The following is an 18,293-nucleotide window of genomic DNA, read 5'->3' on the forward strand; positions in this document are numbered from 1 at the left end:
CTAACAAAACAGCACTGAATCCTGCAGCCCTCATCTATTCAGAGAGCTATATTAAATACTGTACTCGAACTCCCACCTTATTATTCCATCTGATAGACCCAGCAGCGAGTCTGTGTGGGTATCAAATGGTTATTATTTATTACCATTCTTCAGTTTTTCGAGTAGACGAAGAGTGGAGTTTGCAGAAGTAAGGCACAGAAGAATTTGGGGTTATGTGAACTGGACACATCAGATTTTAAGGTTCGTGAACTTTAGATTCGTGTTCATGAAAGTAAATTCAGGACCTCACAGTTGATTATTCTAACCATCTAGAACTGAATCTGATTGAATTTTCTTTGGTTTTCTTCAGTGGGTCACCCACTTTGATCTTCGTTAGACTGACTTCCTTAATCCTTGCCCTTCTATATACATTATACGTTGGTTAAGGGTCACTTTTGTAGTTGGATATCTGCTTAGGGTATTTAAGAATGAACGTGAACTTTTTAGTCCCACTAAGGGACCAACGCTTCCATTGTGTAGCAACAGAAGGTTGCTAGAAACGACTAGTAGTCAGTAGTGGTGATAGTGCCGTCATCATGGCAGCAACTAACATTCAGGCAGTTGCTCTATAAAAGGTAGCGTTCTATACATTTCACTTGGATTATCTCATTTTCTCTTTGTAATAACCCTATGAAATTAGTACTATAATTATTCCACTTTACAGACAAAGAAATGAAGCTTACCAAGATATTACATAACTTGCCCAAGATCCCATAGCCAGTAAGCAACAGAGTGTTCATTCCTAAGTGTCGGACTCCAAAGGCTCCATGCAGGGGCTTATTAAACAAATTATAGTTTTGTATTATTTTAACTTGGATAAGTCTTTTTCATTTAAGCAGTACCATATATTCCCAAATATGACAATCCATGCAATTTGGTTTTTTATAGTGTTTCCCCCAAGCCGATGTAAATTTAAAAATCTGCCACAGGAAGTTTGTTCATGGATAAGTGTCTTTTTGTTTTGTTTTTGTTTTTTCAGATGGATTGATTGTGTGAGATAATCTCATACCCTTTAACAGAATATGTTTTAAGAATTTATATCTTTGAAAGGTTGAACCTGCTCAGTCTAATTCATAGAGTGACAGTATCGAATTTGTCTTAAAGGGTGGTTTTGTTTTTTGACGTTTGAAATACTTCTTTTCCCCAGCTTTATTGAGGTATAATTGACAAAAAAAAAATTGTATATATTTACGCTGTACAAGGTGATGTTTTGATACATTACACTTTGTGAAATGATTACTGCAATCAAGCTAATTAACATATCCATTACTTCACGTAGTTATCTGTTGGCTGTGTGTGTGTGGGAGGGGTAAGAACATTTAAGATGTACTCTCTTAGCAAATTTCAAGTATGTGGTACAATATTAACTGTAGTCATCATGCTCCACCTTAGATCTCCAGGACATTCATTCTGCATAACTGAAATTTTAGACCCTTTGACCAACATCTGTCCATTTCCCCCACCATCAACTCCTGACAACAACCATTCTACTTCTATGTTTTTGACTTTTTAAAATTCCATGTGTAAGTGAGATACACTATTTGTCAGAAAGACAGTGCTTTTTAAGGACACTGAACACTTTTTATAACAGTGACCTCAGGTTATGGAATTATAATTATTGTACTTAAAAGTTGTACATCTGTCAGAATAAGTTAATGCAACTGATACTTTAATTGGCACATTCAGGCAAGCAGAGGAGACTCGACTTATGGTTTTCCTTAAACTACCACTATTTTCAACACATGATTTTATATGGCCGGTTGTTTTTTCATGTTTCTACTCTGTCCCTTTTAATATTGATGGTCGAGTCATTGGCAATGTTAACATTTCCAATTATTTTACAGGAAATAAACAATAGCGAAAACCTCCTAACTTATTTGAATAAACATTTGGCTCTGGTTTTGACAGTTGCCATTAATACATGTGTGCTTGTATATACTTAGAAAATGATTTACTGAGAAGGAAGTGGAAATTACAAATTGAAAAGTATATTTAAAAAGACTGTGTTAATTAGAGATAATTTATGAATGCTCATTAACAACAAATTAGGGTAATACACAGGGAAAGATATATTTTGTTTTGAGTTTTCCCTGCACAGAAAATGTTAATTAAAATGTTTTCAGACTTGATTTAAATAAAAGGTGAGAAGTTTCAAAGAATATTACCATTATATTGTTAATGGTGTGAAAAAAGCAAGTGGGTAAGGGAGGGGTCATTAAAAGCTGCATGCACTAATAAGCAAACTCCTTTTAGTAGCAAGAATAATTTTTTAAGCACACTAATTTAATTGGCTTAGTTAAAAACTTTATTTTGAATTATAGTGCCTGAAGTAACACATTAGAGACTTCCTAACAGTCTAGTATATTGAACTTTTTGAAGAAATTCTCCAGAAAATACACGTACCAAAAGAGAGAATTGTAATAAACCAACAGTAAAGTTATCTTGCCAAATGAGATTTCTTTTTATAGAACTTTCCATTCGTATCGTTACAGTTCCACTTCATGCATATTCAGTTTAAAGACAGAAACTTAAAAAGCTTTCTTTCCACTGTTGCTGATTTCCTCTCACATTCTATCATTAGCGCTCTTTTTGGACAGGATATATGGTATAAAGTAATGAGCCTGCATGTCAGGAGTGGCTTGAGAATCCAGACTCTCTGTTGCCAGAGTACTGCAAAATGTTGACAGCCCTGGACCTCCTGGTGTCCTGTTCAAAACGAAGCCTACCTGCTTCAGCACTCCTTCTCTCATTCTGAACTGTGCGCATCCCGTCCTACTGCCTCTCACCTGACCTGGCCGCCTCCCTCGGGACTGAGTCCAAGGGAATCACGTTCTCAGCTACCGGGAGGGACATTCACCTCAGCGGCCTTCTGATGCAGTCTCTGACAGATGTGGCCAGGCGGCTCCCCTGGGTACATTCCTAAATTCTCCTTGCTTTGCCTCTTTGCTGTACGGAGTGCTCACTGCCTTACCAAGCTACCTCAGTGCTCCATATTAGACTTCAGTTCTACTCCTTAACATTCAGTAAAGTCGCACGCTTCAAAGTCAGTACCCCAAAACCAGTCCTCAGTTGGAATAAAAAGACAAAACATATAAACTACCAGAAAATGACCTTCACAAAAAGTACAGGTGGAATGAGAGAAATGACAGAACTTCACTGGAAGTAATAAAATTTATGTAAAGTCTCATATTTATCGATAGGTTTAATATAATTCTTTTCAAAATCCCAAGGAATTATTTTTAGATTCTGGCAGAAATGATTTGATAATCACTTCAAAGTGTAAACAGATACGAATACTTGCAAACATTTTGGTGTATAAAAAACAAAATAATTGTGTAGTATTTTCCATCCAACTATCATGGTTATACAATAAAGCTGAAATAGTTGAGATAATATGATCCTGGCATAAAAATGAATAGAGATAGCAGTGGTATCACATAAAGTCAGGTAAAGGGCCTAGTTGTATATTGAGATTTGTTTTTGATAAGCATGCCATCATAAATGCCTGTCCAAAGAAAGGTTTGTGTAACAAATAAGGCTGGGATAATTCTTAAAAATTTTCAATTTAAATTCTCATCTATACTGTATATAAACTATTTATTCCAGATTGACAAAAGAAGTAAAACTTTAAAAATAACAATCCTTCAGATTCCATGGCCATGCAATTCAGTATTTGTCAGCTATGTGAAAACCCTTTAAAGTTGAAGAGATAGTTAAGAAAGTTCAAAAGAGGGACGATTGGGTGGCTGTCAGTGAGGCGTCTGCCTTTGGCTCAGGTCACAATCCCAGGGTCCTGGGATCCAGCCCCACATCAGGCTCCCTGCTCAGTGGGGAGTCTGCTTCTCCCTCTCTCTCTGCCTGCCTCTCCCCCTGCTTATTCTGTCAAATAAATAAATATATTTTTTTTAAATTTCAAAAGAAAAGATCAATATGACTTCATAAAAATAATAAAAGTAAACAAAACAGCAGTTCGTGTAGAACATTTCATTTAAAAAGACAAGGCAATTTCTTATTTCATAGATACAAAACTAATTCAAACAAGAGAGATAAATTGTGGACCAAATCAAAAGTGAAAATTGCTCATGAATATATGAGTGTATGTGTAATTGTAAGTAAATGTACACTCTCAGTTTGGCCAAAATCTTATTCTTTTTTTTTAATGTTATGTATTTATTTGAGAGAGAGAACAAGAGTGCGAATGTGGGGAGGAGCAGAGGAAAAGGGACTAGCAGACACCGTGCTGAGCGCGGAGCCCCATACAGGGCTCTATCCCATGACCCCGAGATCACAACCTGAGCCAAAATCAAGAGTCGTTGCTCAACCGACCGAGCCACCCTGCCACCCCCAAAATCTTATTCTTAAACACGCTCCTAGCCTTTAGCCCAGTGATTCCATTTCTAGAAATGTAGCCATAAGAGAAAAAAAATATCCAAAATAACTATTTTAAATTATCTACCATGATGATAATAGCAAACATTGATTATAGTGACTAGGAGTAAATTCACCATGTATAGTCCGGGCCTCATCAGTGCCATAGAGCCCTGGTCACCCAAGCATTATTCCTGATAATCTTCTTGCTTGCTTTTGCCTTTATGTTTCCTCTATATTGTCTTAGCCTGTTTTCTCTGTGAAAGGCAATTTTTAATTTTATAAATGCATTTTCCATCCTTTACTTTTCAAACTCAATTGCTTTCATGAAGAAAAGACTTCATAGTAATAGTTTAACTTTTATAGAACTTCGAACTAATTTCAGCTAAATTGTACTTAGTACTAAATTTTAGCCAATATTTGCTAAATGGGCTTTTGCATACCGTCTTAGGATTCTAACAACTTGTCTGTATTACTGTGTCTCTGAAGTGATGTGTTCTAAATTCCTAATAACAATAGCTGTAAATTACTGCACCCTTATGCTGATGACTGGACTAAATGCTTTATTGACATTTTTCTTATTTAGTCTGTAGAATAATCCTTCACAGTACCCCTTTACTTAATCTTTTTAAAAAAATATTTATTTGAGAGAGAGTATGAGCAGGGGGAGGGGAAGAGTGACAAGCAGACTCCCTGCTGAGCAGGGAGCCAGACATGGGGCTCGATCCCAGGACCCTGAGATCATGACCTGAGCTGAAGGCAGCTGCTTAACTGAGCTGTGTAGATGCCCCCTTACTCATTTATTCTTAATAACCCTATGAGATAATATTTTTATTATCCCTCTTTACTAACAAACAAGAAGAGCAGAGAAAAGTAATGCAAGGTCACAAACTAAGTAGCAAGCCAGATTGGCACCCAGGTTTCTATGAGCCCAACCCCCTTGCTCTTAGTTATAAATGCTGTATGCCTAACACTTAAAAGGTTTCCTTCAGAATTCTTAGGGCATGGGGAAAGCAGGTGTCCGTAATCATTTCCAAGGCTGTTCTCTTTGTAAAATTATTTCAGGTTTTCCAAGGATAGATAATAAAATGTATGTGGTTTGATACAAGTTTTGAAATTAGAGTATGATGATTCAAGTTTTGCCTGATAGCCTATGTTCCAGGATTTTTAAAAAATATTAGTTACAGATAAATATGTCAGGATGTGTATAGAGAATAGATAATTGATCCAGAGTAGATGTAAATTTTTAATAGTCTACTTTCATTAATTATTTGTAAAAAATGTTATTAATGTGGATGCTTGAGATAGTTCAGTATGTCCCCATAAAGGTTCATAGTATGTTTTCCATCATCCTGAAATCCAGAAAGTACAGAAAATCATAATGCATTTGGCAATAAAACCTAACATGGAGGCGGTCGTCTTAGTTACATGAATGCAGGGTGCTGTCCCAGACAACACTGATGGAATTACAGAATAATATTGCATATGATTCTATTTTTAAAATATGAAAAAATTGAAAAATTATCAGTTCTGATAAATATCTTCCCAGGTGTCTTGAATAAAACATTGTATCTATGTATACACGTACACACATATATAAACATACATGTGTATCCAAAATTTTGTATTTAAATTTATAACATTGCAGTCAGAACAGTCGTCATGTACTAAAAACTTTGTATAACATCCATAAAACATTGGAGAAACTAAACAATTCTAAACTCATCATTAATACTCAAGGAAAATATAAAGATATTTATAAAGTCTGTTTAATTTTACACATTATTTTGTTTTCCTTACAGAGTAGTAAATATGACAAAATGTTTTCGCTTGGTTCAATGAAGTTTTATCTTGGCGTGAAAAAGAAAATGAAGCCTCCAACAAGGTAAGGTTTGAAAGGGAAGGGTTCTGAGAAGGAAAAGTTGCAGGAATATCTGTCTATTTAAGGATTGGGAGGTCAGAGGCATTACATGATAGTTAAGCTATGGACAAAATCTTTGAGCTGCCACAAACATGGCAGGGGACCTGTTGCAGATCGAGGGAACTTCTGTGGGCAGATAAAAATCATGATGTTCTCGCTAAAGTCAAACTCCTTGGCAATGGCGCATCCGCCCTGTAAAGCAGGAAATCCCCAGAAGGCCCTGTCTACTGAAAAACACCTGGTTTTTCTCCACATTCCATTCCTTGATCAGTCTCACAACCTGGGGACATAAGGAATGTTCCAGACCGTCCTACACACAGGAAAACAGCCTCTTGATGCCTGGCTGTGTAATTTGCCCTTTCTGTTTTGCCAAATTTGGTAGTAAACCCACAGCACCCAGGTGGTGGAGAGGAAGTGGGCTCTCTTCTACACTGTCCTCCTCGTCAACATTTGAATCATGCCAGCATGTGGTTTATGCCATACTTTCTAATCACAAATATTAATTTGATTAATTAATGTTTTCACAAATAGGAAACATTTTCATGAACTGTTAGATGCTTACGTTGGGTTTCCGTTACTGAAAATTTTTCTCATTTTTGCCTACATGCCTAATTTGTAAACCCAGCAATACACCTGTGTTGCTGTTGACACATTCTTTAATTTCCCACAATCTCAGTAGAAGGTATATATCTTGTTTGGCCATTTTCCTAGATATCTATCCTTCCTCAGCCAAGAGTATCTTCTGAGAGATTTCCCTCACTTTCCCATGATGTCATGGACCCCTTCCGTCCCTCTCCCTTGAGTATATTTAAATTTGTAGCCAAACCCCTCACTTGCCATTCGCCTCTAGATCAGTCTTACCCATTGAATCATCACTCGTGGGTATCTGTTCCGTTATACATTGCCACCATTGATTAGCTCCTTAATATCGAATCCTGTTTTCAGTTTTGTACAATTTCTCTTTTTTCATATGTATGTGTGTGTTCTTTTTCCCACGTGATTTAGTTGGGGATTGACTGCCTATTCTGAAAAACATCACTGGTAAGTTAACAGCTGGCAGTTTTTGGATTTGATATATTGATAACTTCAGTAAACAATGTTATTGGCAGATAGATCTATAGACAGGAAATGTTTCACCAAAGTGAAGTTGAAAAAAAATTTTTTAAATATTTTGAGTCTGAGAAGAAAATAGATTTGCTTCAAGGTTTAGGCCATTTCAATCCCAGGTGTCCTACTTGCTAGTGCCCTCCTAAGTCAGATTTCTCCCTAGTTATTATGTGAGTGTGGAATCCCAAGCTTTTATGGGATAAGCAGGCAGAATCCAGTTTTATATAAAGGATAAGAACTAGCCAAAACTTCATATAAAAAAAAAATCTTGGCCTCAAACCTTTTCTTTGCAAATATGCACTTTTTTCCATTGATGTCACAGGATCTAGCCAGTCTCCCTAGAGATTGTACTGTCTCCTTCTCCCGCCCTAGCTGTGTCTAACCAACCACTAAACTGTGTGGGATCTGCCTCTTAATTGTCTTCCTGATCAGGCCATGCCTTCATCTGTGTGAATTATTGCGGTCATCCTAAGTGCTCTTCATGCCTCTAATTTTACTTTTGTTTTCTAGAATATTCTTTATCCAGCCACCAAAGGGGCTTTCTAAAATGCGTTGGGTTTCTTCCCTGCATTAACACTCTTCTGCAGGATAAAGTACAGGATTGCTGGCACAACACACAAGACCCTTTGATATGAGGCTCCATCAGCTTTATCTTCCATGGCTTTCCCTTTTTCCTTTTTTTTTTTTTAACTTGATAAAACAGTAATCTGTCTTTAATTATCCTACATTTCTTGCTCCTTCACCTCTCCATGTTTAACATGTGTAGTCCCTTTACTGAGCCTTTTTCCACACTATATGCTGTTCCCGTCTTCTTCGTACTGATGTGGTGGACTCAACTACCATTCTTCTTTCAAACCATGGCTCAAATGCCCCAAAAGTCTTATCAGATAACTCTCACCTCTAATCATTACTTATTTCTTCTTGGCATCTGTAGTATTTTACACACATGGGTGCTTAATTATAGAGAGGACAGGTTTTTTTGGACATGGTAATGGAAAGGAACAATGTCTTTGTGAGAATCTAATGAAGGAAGCAAGAATTTTTTTTTACAAATTTCATTTTAACACTTTTTACAAATTGTTTTTCATACAGGAATAAAAATACATAATTACCTTGAAATGTCCATGTCATTTTAATATCACTTACAGAATTTTCCTTTTTTAAGAATCTTTTACTGCATCCTCAAGTGTGCTCTTTCTGTATTTGTGTTCAACTTGACTTTCTCTTTTTCTCACTGTGTTCTAATTTATTTGTTTACATGCCTAGCTCCTCTAATAGACTATGTGAACCTTGAGGGCAAGATCTCTGTTTTATGTAGGTTTTCAGTAAGAGGTTACTGAATCAGTGTTACTGGACATGCCTTAGTACTTTTTCATTTCATTCATTTTTCATGAGTCTTGTGGGTATTAATGTTTATAATCCTAATGATGGAGACTGTCTAAGCCTTTTTTAAAAGTCTGCTCTTAAGAAAATGTGCACATATTTTTCTTCTTAGGCTCAGAGTTTCTGGGGAAAAAGAAGTTTAACATCATGTACCTGAAAAAGTAAATGACAGTGACTTTTCTGCCTTTCCAAAAACATTGCTGATCATTTTTCAGCAGTTACCAAAGCCTGTACGTGTATTTTGTTTAAACTAGCATATTTTACTATTATTTTGAATTGTACATTTAACAGAGGCCTGAAGCAACTTATACTGAAATACTCCCATTTTGATTGCTTTAAGTCATGAATCAGGAGAAATCCAAAGAGGTTTCTGATCACTTAATAACCAAAGAAATACACTGGAGAACAGTCTGCTTTTTGAATTACGTATTATATAAACCTTGTTTTACAGGCACATTTGTTGTGATAGTCCACAGACTCAGATGGAGTGGATGGCCAATGTCTTCATTGCCCAGGTACGATCTCTGTTTCAGCTCTCTAGCAAAGTATAACCACTGCTCATAGGAAATGTTAGTGTGATGTACAAAACATTTTTAATAAGAGTTTTATGTGTATGCCTTTATTTTCTTGTTTATATATTTTTTAAACATGAGAATCTGAATTTATCCATTACTCTTTGAAAGAGGGCTTACTGTCTTTGTTGAGGCTTCTTTTTTGGCACTGCAGCCACTCCTTCCCTTAGGAGAGGTGTACTGCTTCAAGATGGTAGCGTAAGAAAGAGGAGCTTGTTATACCAGAGTCCCACATTCATCTTCATCTAGAAAAGTGTGCTGTTTTCCTTCTTGTTCTCCCTATGGCCGCCTACTCTCCCACCCCCCCACCCTAGCCTTTCCAGAAACAAGGACGGGAGCCTACATTCCTTTAATACTTACTGTGTGCTGGATTCGTCAGAAGAGTTAACTCATGTATTCTTTGCAACAAACCATGCATGGTGTTGCTTGTAGTTGAGGGAATAAAGGTAAGAAAGATGCTCTCAGTTGCTCAGCACTATACATTTAGTGAGTGGTTTAAACCCAGGGGTGCCAGAAGCTAATACCTATACTCAATTCTCCATTTAGTCTCCTCCCTATAGGAGGTGTGTCTTTGGGGGAAGGGTTAAATAGTCTCATTAATAGGATTGCTTTCTCCCCCCACCTTGTCTGGCTGAATTCCCAGCAACGCTTCCCACAAGAGCATTGAAATTCACTGGTAACGATTAAGTTGCCACTCTTTATTACCGAGGATGTACTTCCCTGTTTCTTATAAGTGGGAAGTTAATTCACCCCCAAATCTGGCCCTTATTTGTTTTGAAAACCATTTTCTCTGTTCATTTAATTTATTAACCTTTCCAGTGGTTAATAAACACTGCTCTTCTCAGTCTGACACTACTGTTACTACCTGAAAACACATAGGCAGAAAAAGACTTAAATTGTTTTAGAGACTTTTCCTTCTTATTTGTGACTTTTCAGAAATTCAGATGTTTAATTCCTTAAAAAGAGCAACTGGCAAATAGAAGTGATAAGATCAGAGATGCAGGCGAAAATTGAGAGTTCTGTTTTGGCCATATGAAATTGGAGATGCCTGTTAGACATAATTGGATGTATAGAGCAAAAACTCAGGTGCGACTCTTAATCACAGGGTTGTGAGTTCAAGCCCCACATTTGGTGTAGAGATTTAAAGGGGGAAAAAAAAAAAAAACCTTAGGTGAAAATTGGGATGAAATGTAAATTTGGGGGAAGTCCGCATTCAGTTTACATTGAAAGTTCTGGATTTTGTGGAGATATGAGAATTTAAAATGAAAGGAGGGTATGGTTTAGGGAGAGAGAGGCAAAGAAAGAAGGGAAGGAAGAAAAGGACAGAAGAATAAGCCCTGGGGCATTCCGAACTTTAAAGTCAAGCGGAAGAGGAAAAACGGAAATGAGAAGGGTTGAGAGGGAGGAAAGACAGATGACTGGTATAGAAAATCCAGTCAAGGAATTTGCTATGCAGATAAATGAGGCTATGTGACTAGAGAGAAAGAAGAGGTCAGGGTAGGTTTTGGGGTTTCAATCTATTTGTCTTTAAGAAGGGAGGCTATATACTTTGTGCATATGCGAATTTGATAGAAGTGATTTTTTTTCTTTCTTTTTTTTGTATTGGAACTGGGCTTTTTGTTTTTTCCTTCCAAGTTTTTATTTACATTCAAGGTAGTTAACATATAGCGTAGCATTGGTTTCAGGGGTAGAATGCAGTGATTCGTCCCTTACGTACCTCACACGATGGGCTCACCAAGTGCCCTCCTTAATGCCCATCACCTGTTTTACCCAGCCCCCAGCCCCTCACCCCTGCCCTCCATCAACCCTCAGTTTGTAGTTAAGAGTCCCTTATGGTTTGCCTCCTTCTCTGTTTTTATCTTCTTTTATTTTGAGGAAAGTGAGTATTAAACCAGCAGAGGCCCTGAGCAGACATGAAGCAATGTGAACAACTGCACATTTGTTCATCATTGCACAACAGAGTGTCATGCTTTGTTATTGACTGTATGTTGTAGCCCACTGGGCACTTACGACTGAAGAAAGGTTATTTGTAATCAGAGTAAATACTGGGAAGAGAAGGGGGGCTCACTTATATGGCTAAAAGATGCAGGGAGAGTAGTATATTTCATGGTGGGAAAATGAAATTCCTCAGTGATTACTAGTAATTTTAAAAATTACATTCGTGAGCTCACCCTCAGTGAGTTAGGGAGGGATATTGGAAGTGTAGGGACAGAGGAAAGGTGAGAAATAATCTTCAGAGAGTGAGGAGGCCAATTGTCCTATAGTAGAACTTCAACTTAATGGCAAGTGCTTAAACTTTAAGGTGAAATTTAAAGTGAGATGAATCTAGAGAGTGACCTTTTTTCTTTCCTCATTAATTGGTAGGCACCCATGGAGTAAGTAGAATTGGGTTTAACTAGGTGGGGGGCTTTGCCAGGCAAGTATGATGAAAGGAGAAGGAGCACAGGACTTAAAGATGTTTATAAGGAGGTGAGTATTCTTATTGACTATGAAATCTAAGGCTGTGAAGGAAGTGGGGGAAGATGTGGAAAGTAGAATGATGTAGAGAATAGAATGGAGGTCTCAGTGAGTCTAAAGAAGTGAACGAAACTAAATGTTAGCTGGAAAGGTAAGAGGTGAAGGTTAGAAAGAGTAAGAAGCATGTTCATTGCAGCAATAGTCACAATTGCAAAGGTATGTAAATGACCTTAGGTCATGTCTAAGTCCAAGGATAATGGATAAAGAAAGCATATGTGTGTATACACATACACAATTATTCACCCTTAAATAAGAAAGAAGTCTTGTCATTTGTGACAACATGGATGAACTTGGAGGGCATTATGCTGAGTGAAATAAGCCACACAAAGACTGCAAGTATTACTTATATGTGGAATCTAAAAATAAAAGTTACTCCTAGAAACAGTGGAAAAGTGGTTGCTGGGTGGGTAGAGGGAATAGGAAGAGGTTAGTGAAAGGGTACAAACTTTCAGGTTTGAGGATCTCATGTAGAGCATGGTCACTGTTGAGAGAGTTGATAATACTATAGTGTATCACTGAAATTTGCTAAGAGTAGAACTTTTCTCAGCAAAATAAATGATAGATATCTTCATTGACTTGTTGGGGGAGAATCCTTTTACAGTGTATACATAGGTCAAATCATCACATTGTATATTTGCAGTATCTTGTAATTTTGTCAATTATGCCTCAAAGCTGGATGGGTGGGGAAAAAAATGGGAGATAGAACTGAAGATTTTGGGGTGTGATCACTGGTCATAATAATGAAAGTATGATCCTCAGCTGTATGACCCATGCGGTAGGACTCTTAAGGTCACTTACAAATAACTAGAAATGTGAGAATGTATTACTAGATACAATGTTTTTTATGTTGGGAAAAATACCTCTTGGATCAATCTGGTAAGAACTAATTAGCCAGTATACACAACATAGTTTATCACGTCAGAAAAACAAATACGTACTTGAGACCGTGTTTGCTCTTAGATTTCTCTGAATATCATTTAGCACATGTATTATACATCAGTGAGTAAAAGTGTAAGCATAATCCATAGGGTTAATGAATTGCTTTCTAGCCAACTTTCTTTGAGCTTTACATGTTGGGAACATCCCAATTATATAATATCAAAATTATTTTTACCAAGTCTGGGGCTGCAACATAAACATAGCGTTATGAAGCTTGTAACCTTCTCTCTGAAATAATCTACCATTACAGACTTCCTGAACCAAAGTAAATCCTTCCCTAAAATTCAAGGCCACATCTGATGCATATATACTTAGTCTAGTAATAAAGATCTACGCTGTCGGATCATTGAAGATTAAATGAGATTATAGTTATGTTAAGTGAGATTGCATAAATTTATGATATGCATTAAATGAGATTATGCACACTGATAAGCACCAAGTCTGGCAGTATGTCCCTCAATACAGTCTTGCCATGCTACATGGGTACACAGTCAATATTAGTTGAATTATTTGCTATAAAACACATTAAAATACTAATTGCAATGTAAGACAGGAATGTGTTGAATCATAAGAATAGGCATTTAGCTATATAGTTTACCAAGGGTTTTCATTTCATCAGAACATCTGTAAAGCTTATCATTTTATAATTGGTATTCTGTGTTTCTATGTTTCTTTCATAGATTGTTATCTGAAAATCAGTTTGCTTTTGCCAGCTTCTGAAAAGTTAATCTACCCTGAGGAGTAGAAAAAAAGTCTTTAAAGATTTTTCTTTTATATGCATATCTGAAGGATTTATCACTCAGGGGGCTTATATTTTTACCTGTGGATACTTCTCCCCATTGCAAAATTAATTTTCCTCCAGTCATATCTATAGTAGTTCAGTTGGCCAGAATATGTAGTCAATAATTTGAGAACAAATGTGCCATACTCTCTGTTGTACAGTGATTTTCAGTATAAATGTCTGTGTACAGGGTAATTTCTTTGGAATTCAATTAGATGAAAAAGTAACATTTTTCAAAAGGTCATAAAAGAAGGCTAATTTTTCTGATAGCCATGCCTTAGGTTGAATTGAGGTCTATTAGGTCAAATTATTTTTACACTAAACTTGTCTTTCGTGGAGGGAGAAAATGGATACATAGTTACTTTGATTGCAGGGCCTAGAAATATAGACATGTGTATTATTTTTTTCCTCACAAAGAGATTTGCCAGTTTCCTCAAACATTCCTCCTTTTGATTTGATTAGTGCAGAAGCCATGTATTTGAAACTTAGAAATTGAACTGAGACCTCAAAGCCCTGTTCACTTAAGAGTTTTACATCCTCAGGCCATGCTGCTGTCAGAGTCAACGGCATAATTACAAATGGCGTTCTCATGGAAAGCGGGTCATTTGATCTGGATATATGGAAAAAGAGCCAAGTGACTCTATAACATGATATACCACATAACAAAATCACACACCAACAGTAATTGTGTTTCCACAGCATGAAAATGATATATGGCCACCGGCTGGAAAGGAACGAAAACGTTCTATAACCAAAAATCCCAAAATTGGAGGTTTGCCTCTAATTCCCATCCAGCATGAGAGAAGTGGAGCCCAAGCCCGGAGAAATATTGAGGTAGGTTAGGATTTTATTTGTTTAATACTAATTATAGCATTTGTTTTCTTATGTATTAATGTGATTAAATACATTATTTCTTTAGCTTCAAAAGCACAACAATAATCTTTGGGAAAGCATAGTAAAAATCACAGCCGGCAAGAAAACATTATGAATAACCCTGGGCTCCTCCTTTAAGTTTTATATTTTAAAGAGTTTTAATGCTGTCATTGACCAATTAAATATGCATAATACCAGTTACTTTCTTATCCCTCACACAGCCAAGAATTTTAAATGTGTATACAGAAGTCCACCTGGTAAATCGCCATCTCAAATTAGTCTTACAAGTTCACTTTTACCACCCTTAAAAGGAGCCCAGGGCCAATTATGTCTGGAGCCATGGTAACTAGACTTTGCAGTAACACAATCAAATTCCAGTGGTTTGGGAACTGATAGGGTGTCGCAGTTAATTTAAGGAACTGCCAGATGACCCCTGAGCATCTTTCAGGAAAGCAGCTGTTTGTTTGCCTTCTCACCTTGCAGGGTGGGGAGAGCATACATAGCATCAATCTTGACTTGAAGTTCTGTCTCTTCAGGAAAGGAGAAAATCTGTTTGCACTCAAAGCTCGTTAGATACTTGGGATTAATGCATGTTTCAGTGCCTTAATTGAGCCCCTCAAAGCAAAAAGAAAACATGTAAAAGGTTTTATTTCTTTGGGATTAGGAATTGAGCTGTTTGTTTGTTTGAATCTCTTTCTTTCCAAACAGCAATAACTCCTCTTAAAAGACTAAAGGTATTTTTAGTTTAGTGATCAGATTTAAAAAATATTTTTCCATGGAGATTTTTCCTTGAACATTTACCCCAGTGTAATGTTCCTTTTCACTGAAAGAAAAGCCGTGAAAAATAAGGGTTATTTCCTTTGTTGCCTACCCCATCCTTCTGCACTTACAGGTTTTCTTGGTTAAAAAAAAAAAGTATTCGCACAATAATGGGTTCCTCAGCTAATCTGGAATCTTAAAATTCTAAGGGTCATATTTCCCAAGATCCCAAATTAGAAACATAGTTTGAACAAATGAAGCAAACGTCGTAGGGAGTAGATGTGCCCTGCTGGGACCCCCGCTGCTTCTGACGTGGCCTTAGGATCAGTTATGGGGCAAAGCAAAAGATAAATTATTAAGACCAAATCAAAATGCATTAACCAATATCCAGTATAGAATTAGGATGACGATTAAATAAAGCATAATAGTTTGTTACCTAATCTCAAATCCAGAATTTCAGAGACAATTTTTTTTCTGTTTTAGCATACTTAAAACTGATGAACTCCAAACCACAAAGAACTTGTTCTAGGCTCTTAAAATAATTCCATGAAATATTAATTGCTAGAAAATTTAAGCTAAATTAACCACTTGTAAATTTTGTAAATGTGGTGATTCAACAAATTTGGCAAAGAAAAATTTTAAATGTTCCAGTGTTGGAAGTTTAAAACAAAATAGAAATTAAACATTACATGTGAACTATAGAAATGTTTGTTATAGAATTATTCATGTAAATCTTTAAGAAAATATATTTACAAAATGAAAAATCACTTTTGATCCTTTGTTTTAAAAAGAGAAAATGGTTTAAAATATTGCTAAATAAGGACGCACCTGGGTGGCATAGTTGGTTAAGTATCCAGCTCTTGGTTTCAGCTCAAGTCATGATCTCCAGGTCGTGAGACTGAGCCCATGTTAGTATCCATACTCAGTGAGGGGTCTGCTTGGGTTTCTCCCCCCCGCCTGCACTCTTTCTAAATAAGTAAATAAATGGATCTTTAAAAAATATATATTGCTAAGTAGGATATACTCATAAGAAAAATGTATAGTCCTATCAATGGTGATATTCAAGAAGAATTTTTTTTCAAACAAGGTATTGGCAGACTGGTAAATTTGGTGCTTTGGCAACTTACCATTTCAAGTCTTGTCTTGATTTCATGAGGTTCTATTAAAATTGGTGTGAGGATACCTAAATCAGGCAGGGAGTCTTCCTGGAAAAAAAGACTTCTAAAATTGAGTAGTAGTGAGCTAGCTGAATAAGTCAGGGAAAGTAAGCTGTTGTCAAAGGAAATCACACATGAAGAGGCAAACATAGTGCTTAAGAATGTACACACTAGGTCCCACCTGTGATTTGGGTACCTCCTAACTTCATTTTGCTCAGCCTTTTTATCTGTAAGCATGGAGGGATTAAAAAACAGGCTCTACCTTATAGGTCTAGCGTATCATACTTCAGAATTTATTAGAATAATGCCTAGTGCATAGTTAACATTGGAGTCAAAATAATAAGGAACTTGGAAGACAATGTGAGAGAATTTACTTGTTTCCAAAATTGTCAATTTTTTTTGGTCATCTGTAAAACAAAAATAATGAGCAAAGAAGAATGATGCAATTGTAGCAGAAAATGGTGACCTAGAATCTTACCCATTGCATGGAGCACATAAAGAGGCACATTGGTTCCAGACAGGCCAATGTGGCATCGCATTCCAAATTCCCACTTACATGACCTTGGGCGTATGGGCACTTCTATTTCTGTGTCTTAAAATATACTTTCTAGTTTAATCATAATGTTCATTTACTGTAAATAATGCATTTAAAGCAGTATTGTGAAGATTTATGATAAGATTATATATTTTATAGCCTGGAGATTATCAACTAATACAGTGAGTTTAGTAGTGAAAGTTACTTAAGAGCATTTCTGCTGTAATCCACATATTGGTCAGTGTATGTTTTGGTATTTTGAGGCCTCCATAACCAGTGGCCTACATCTGGATATAATGGAAAATAGATGTGGGCTCGGAGTAAAGCCATGTGAGTGATTTGCTCTGAGAACACATTCCTGCACCGTGCTCTGCCGGAGACATAGCAACTACTCTCTGCAGGGAGAACCGCTGCTTTTCACATGGACCTTTCCAGTCAAACAGCTACTTTTTTCTAAACGTACTCTGACACATACAGACACCATCTGGACCACATTTCCTCTCGCTCCTCTAATTTCATAACTTATCTATCCTTTTTAAATTATTAAAGACAGTGTAGTGCATGAACTGTGTCCTTCTTTCCCCACAACATGAAAGGCACTCCCAGCATTGTTCATCAAAGCCTCACTGTCCCATCCTCTCAACTTTTTTTAAAACATTTTATTTATTTATTTGAGAGTGTTGGGGAGGGTCAGAGGGAGATGATCATCAGGCAGACTCCCCACTGAGTACAGAGCCAACATGGGACCCAATCTCATAACCCTGAAATCATGACCTGAGCTGAAATCGAGTCAGATGCTTAACTGACTGAGCCACCCAGGCTCACCGCCCCCCCCCCCCCCCCCCCCCCCCCCCCCCCCCCCCCGCCCCGCTCCCATCCTCTTGACTCTTAACAGGTCACTTCTACACCACAATCTTATTACATCTCTTAGGCTAATATTAAAGTTTACTTGAAATTTCAGCGTTACCTGCATGAATACTTGGCCCCTAAATTCTACGTCTAAGAAAATCCCAAAGTCTTTCTGCTGATGGTTGAAAGATGAGAACTGTTACTACACTATATGAAATCACTATAGACCCTAAAGACTCCACTAAAAAACTATTAGAAGTGATAAATGAATTCAGTAAAGGTGCAGAATACGAAATTAATAACAAAGTAGCAGAAAGAAATTAAGAAAACAGTTACATTTGCAATTGCAAGAATAAAATAACCTGGGGAAAAAAGGAAGTAAAAGACCTCTAATCTTGAAAACTATAAAACACTGATGGAAGAAATTGAAGATGACACAAACAAATGGAAAGGCATTCCATGCTCATGGATTAGAACATTATTAAAATGCTGA

At 36.8% G+C, this 18,293-nt stretch overlaps 1 protein-coding gene across 2 annotated transcripts in view; it reads left to right on the top strand.

Moving 5' to 3' along the window:
* Positions 1-18,293, top strand: part of ARAP2 (ArfGAP with RhoGAP domain, ankyrin repeat and PH domain 2) — a 171,171-nt gene that overhangs the window by 143,353 nt on the left and 9,525 nt on the right. For both annotated transcript variants that reach the window (XM_008701374.2, XM_008701376.2), the window contains 4 exons: positions 6,210-6,292; positions 7,334-7,369; positions 9,270-9,333; positions 14,327-14,461. In XM_008701374.2, the coding sequence (XP_008699596.1) occupies positions 6,210-6,292; positions 7,334-7,369; positions 9,270-9,333; positions 14,327-14,461 (318 nt within the window). The remainder of the gene's footprint in view (positions 1-6,209; positions 6,293-7,333; positions 7,370-9,269; positions 9,334-14,326; positions 14,462-18,293) is intronic.

This window comes from Ursus maritimus, unplaced genomic scaffold (genome assembly GCF_017311325.1).
Source record: "Ursus maritimus isolate PB19 unplaced genomic scaffold, ASM1731132v1 scaffold_8, whole genome shotgun sequence".
In the NCBI taxonomy this organism is placed as follows: Eukaryota; Metazoa; Chordata; class Mammalia; order Carnivora; family Ursidae; genus Ursus; species Ursus maritimus.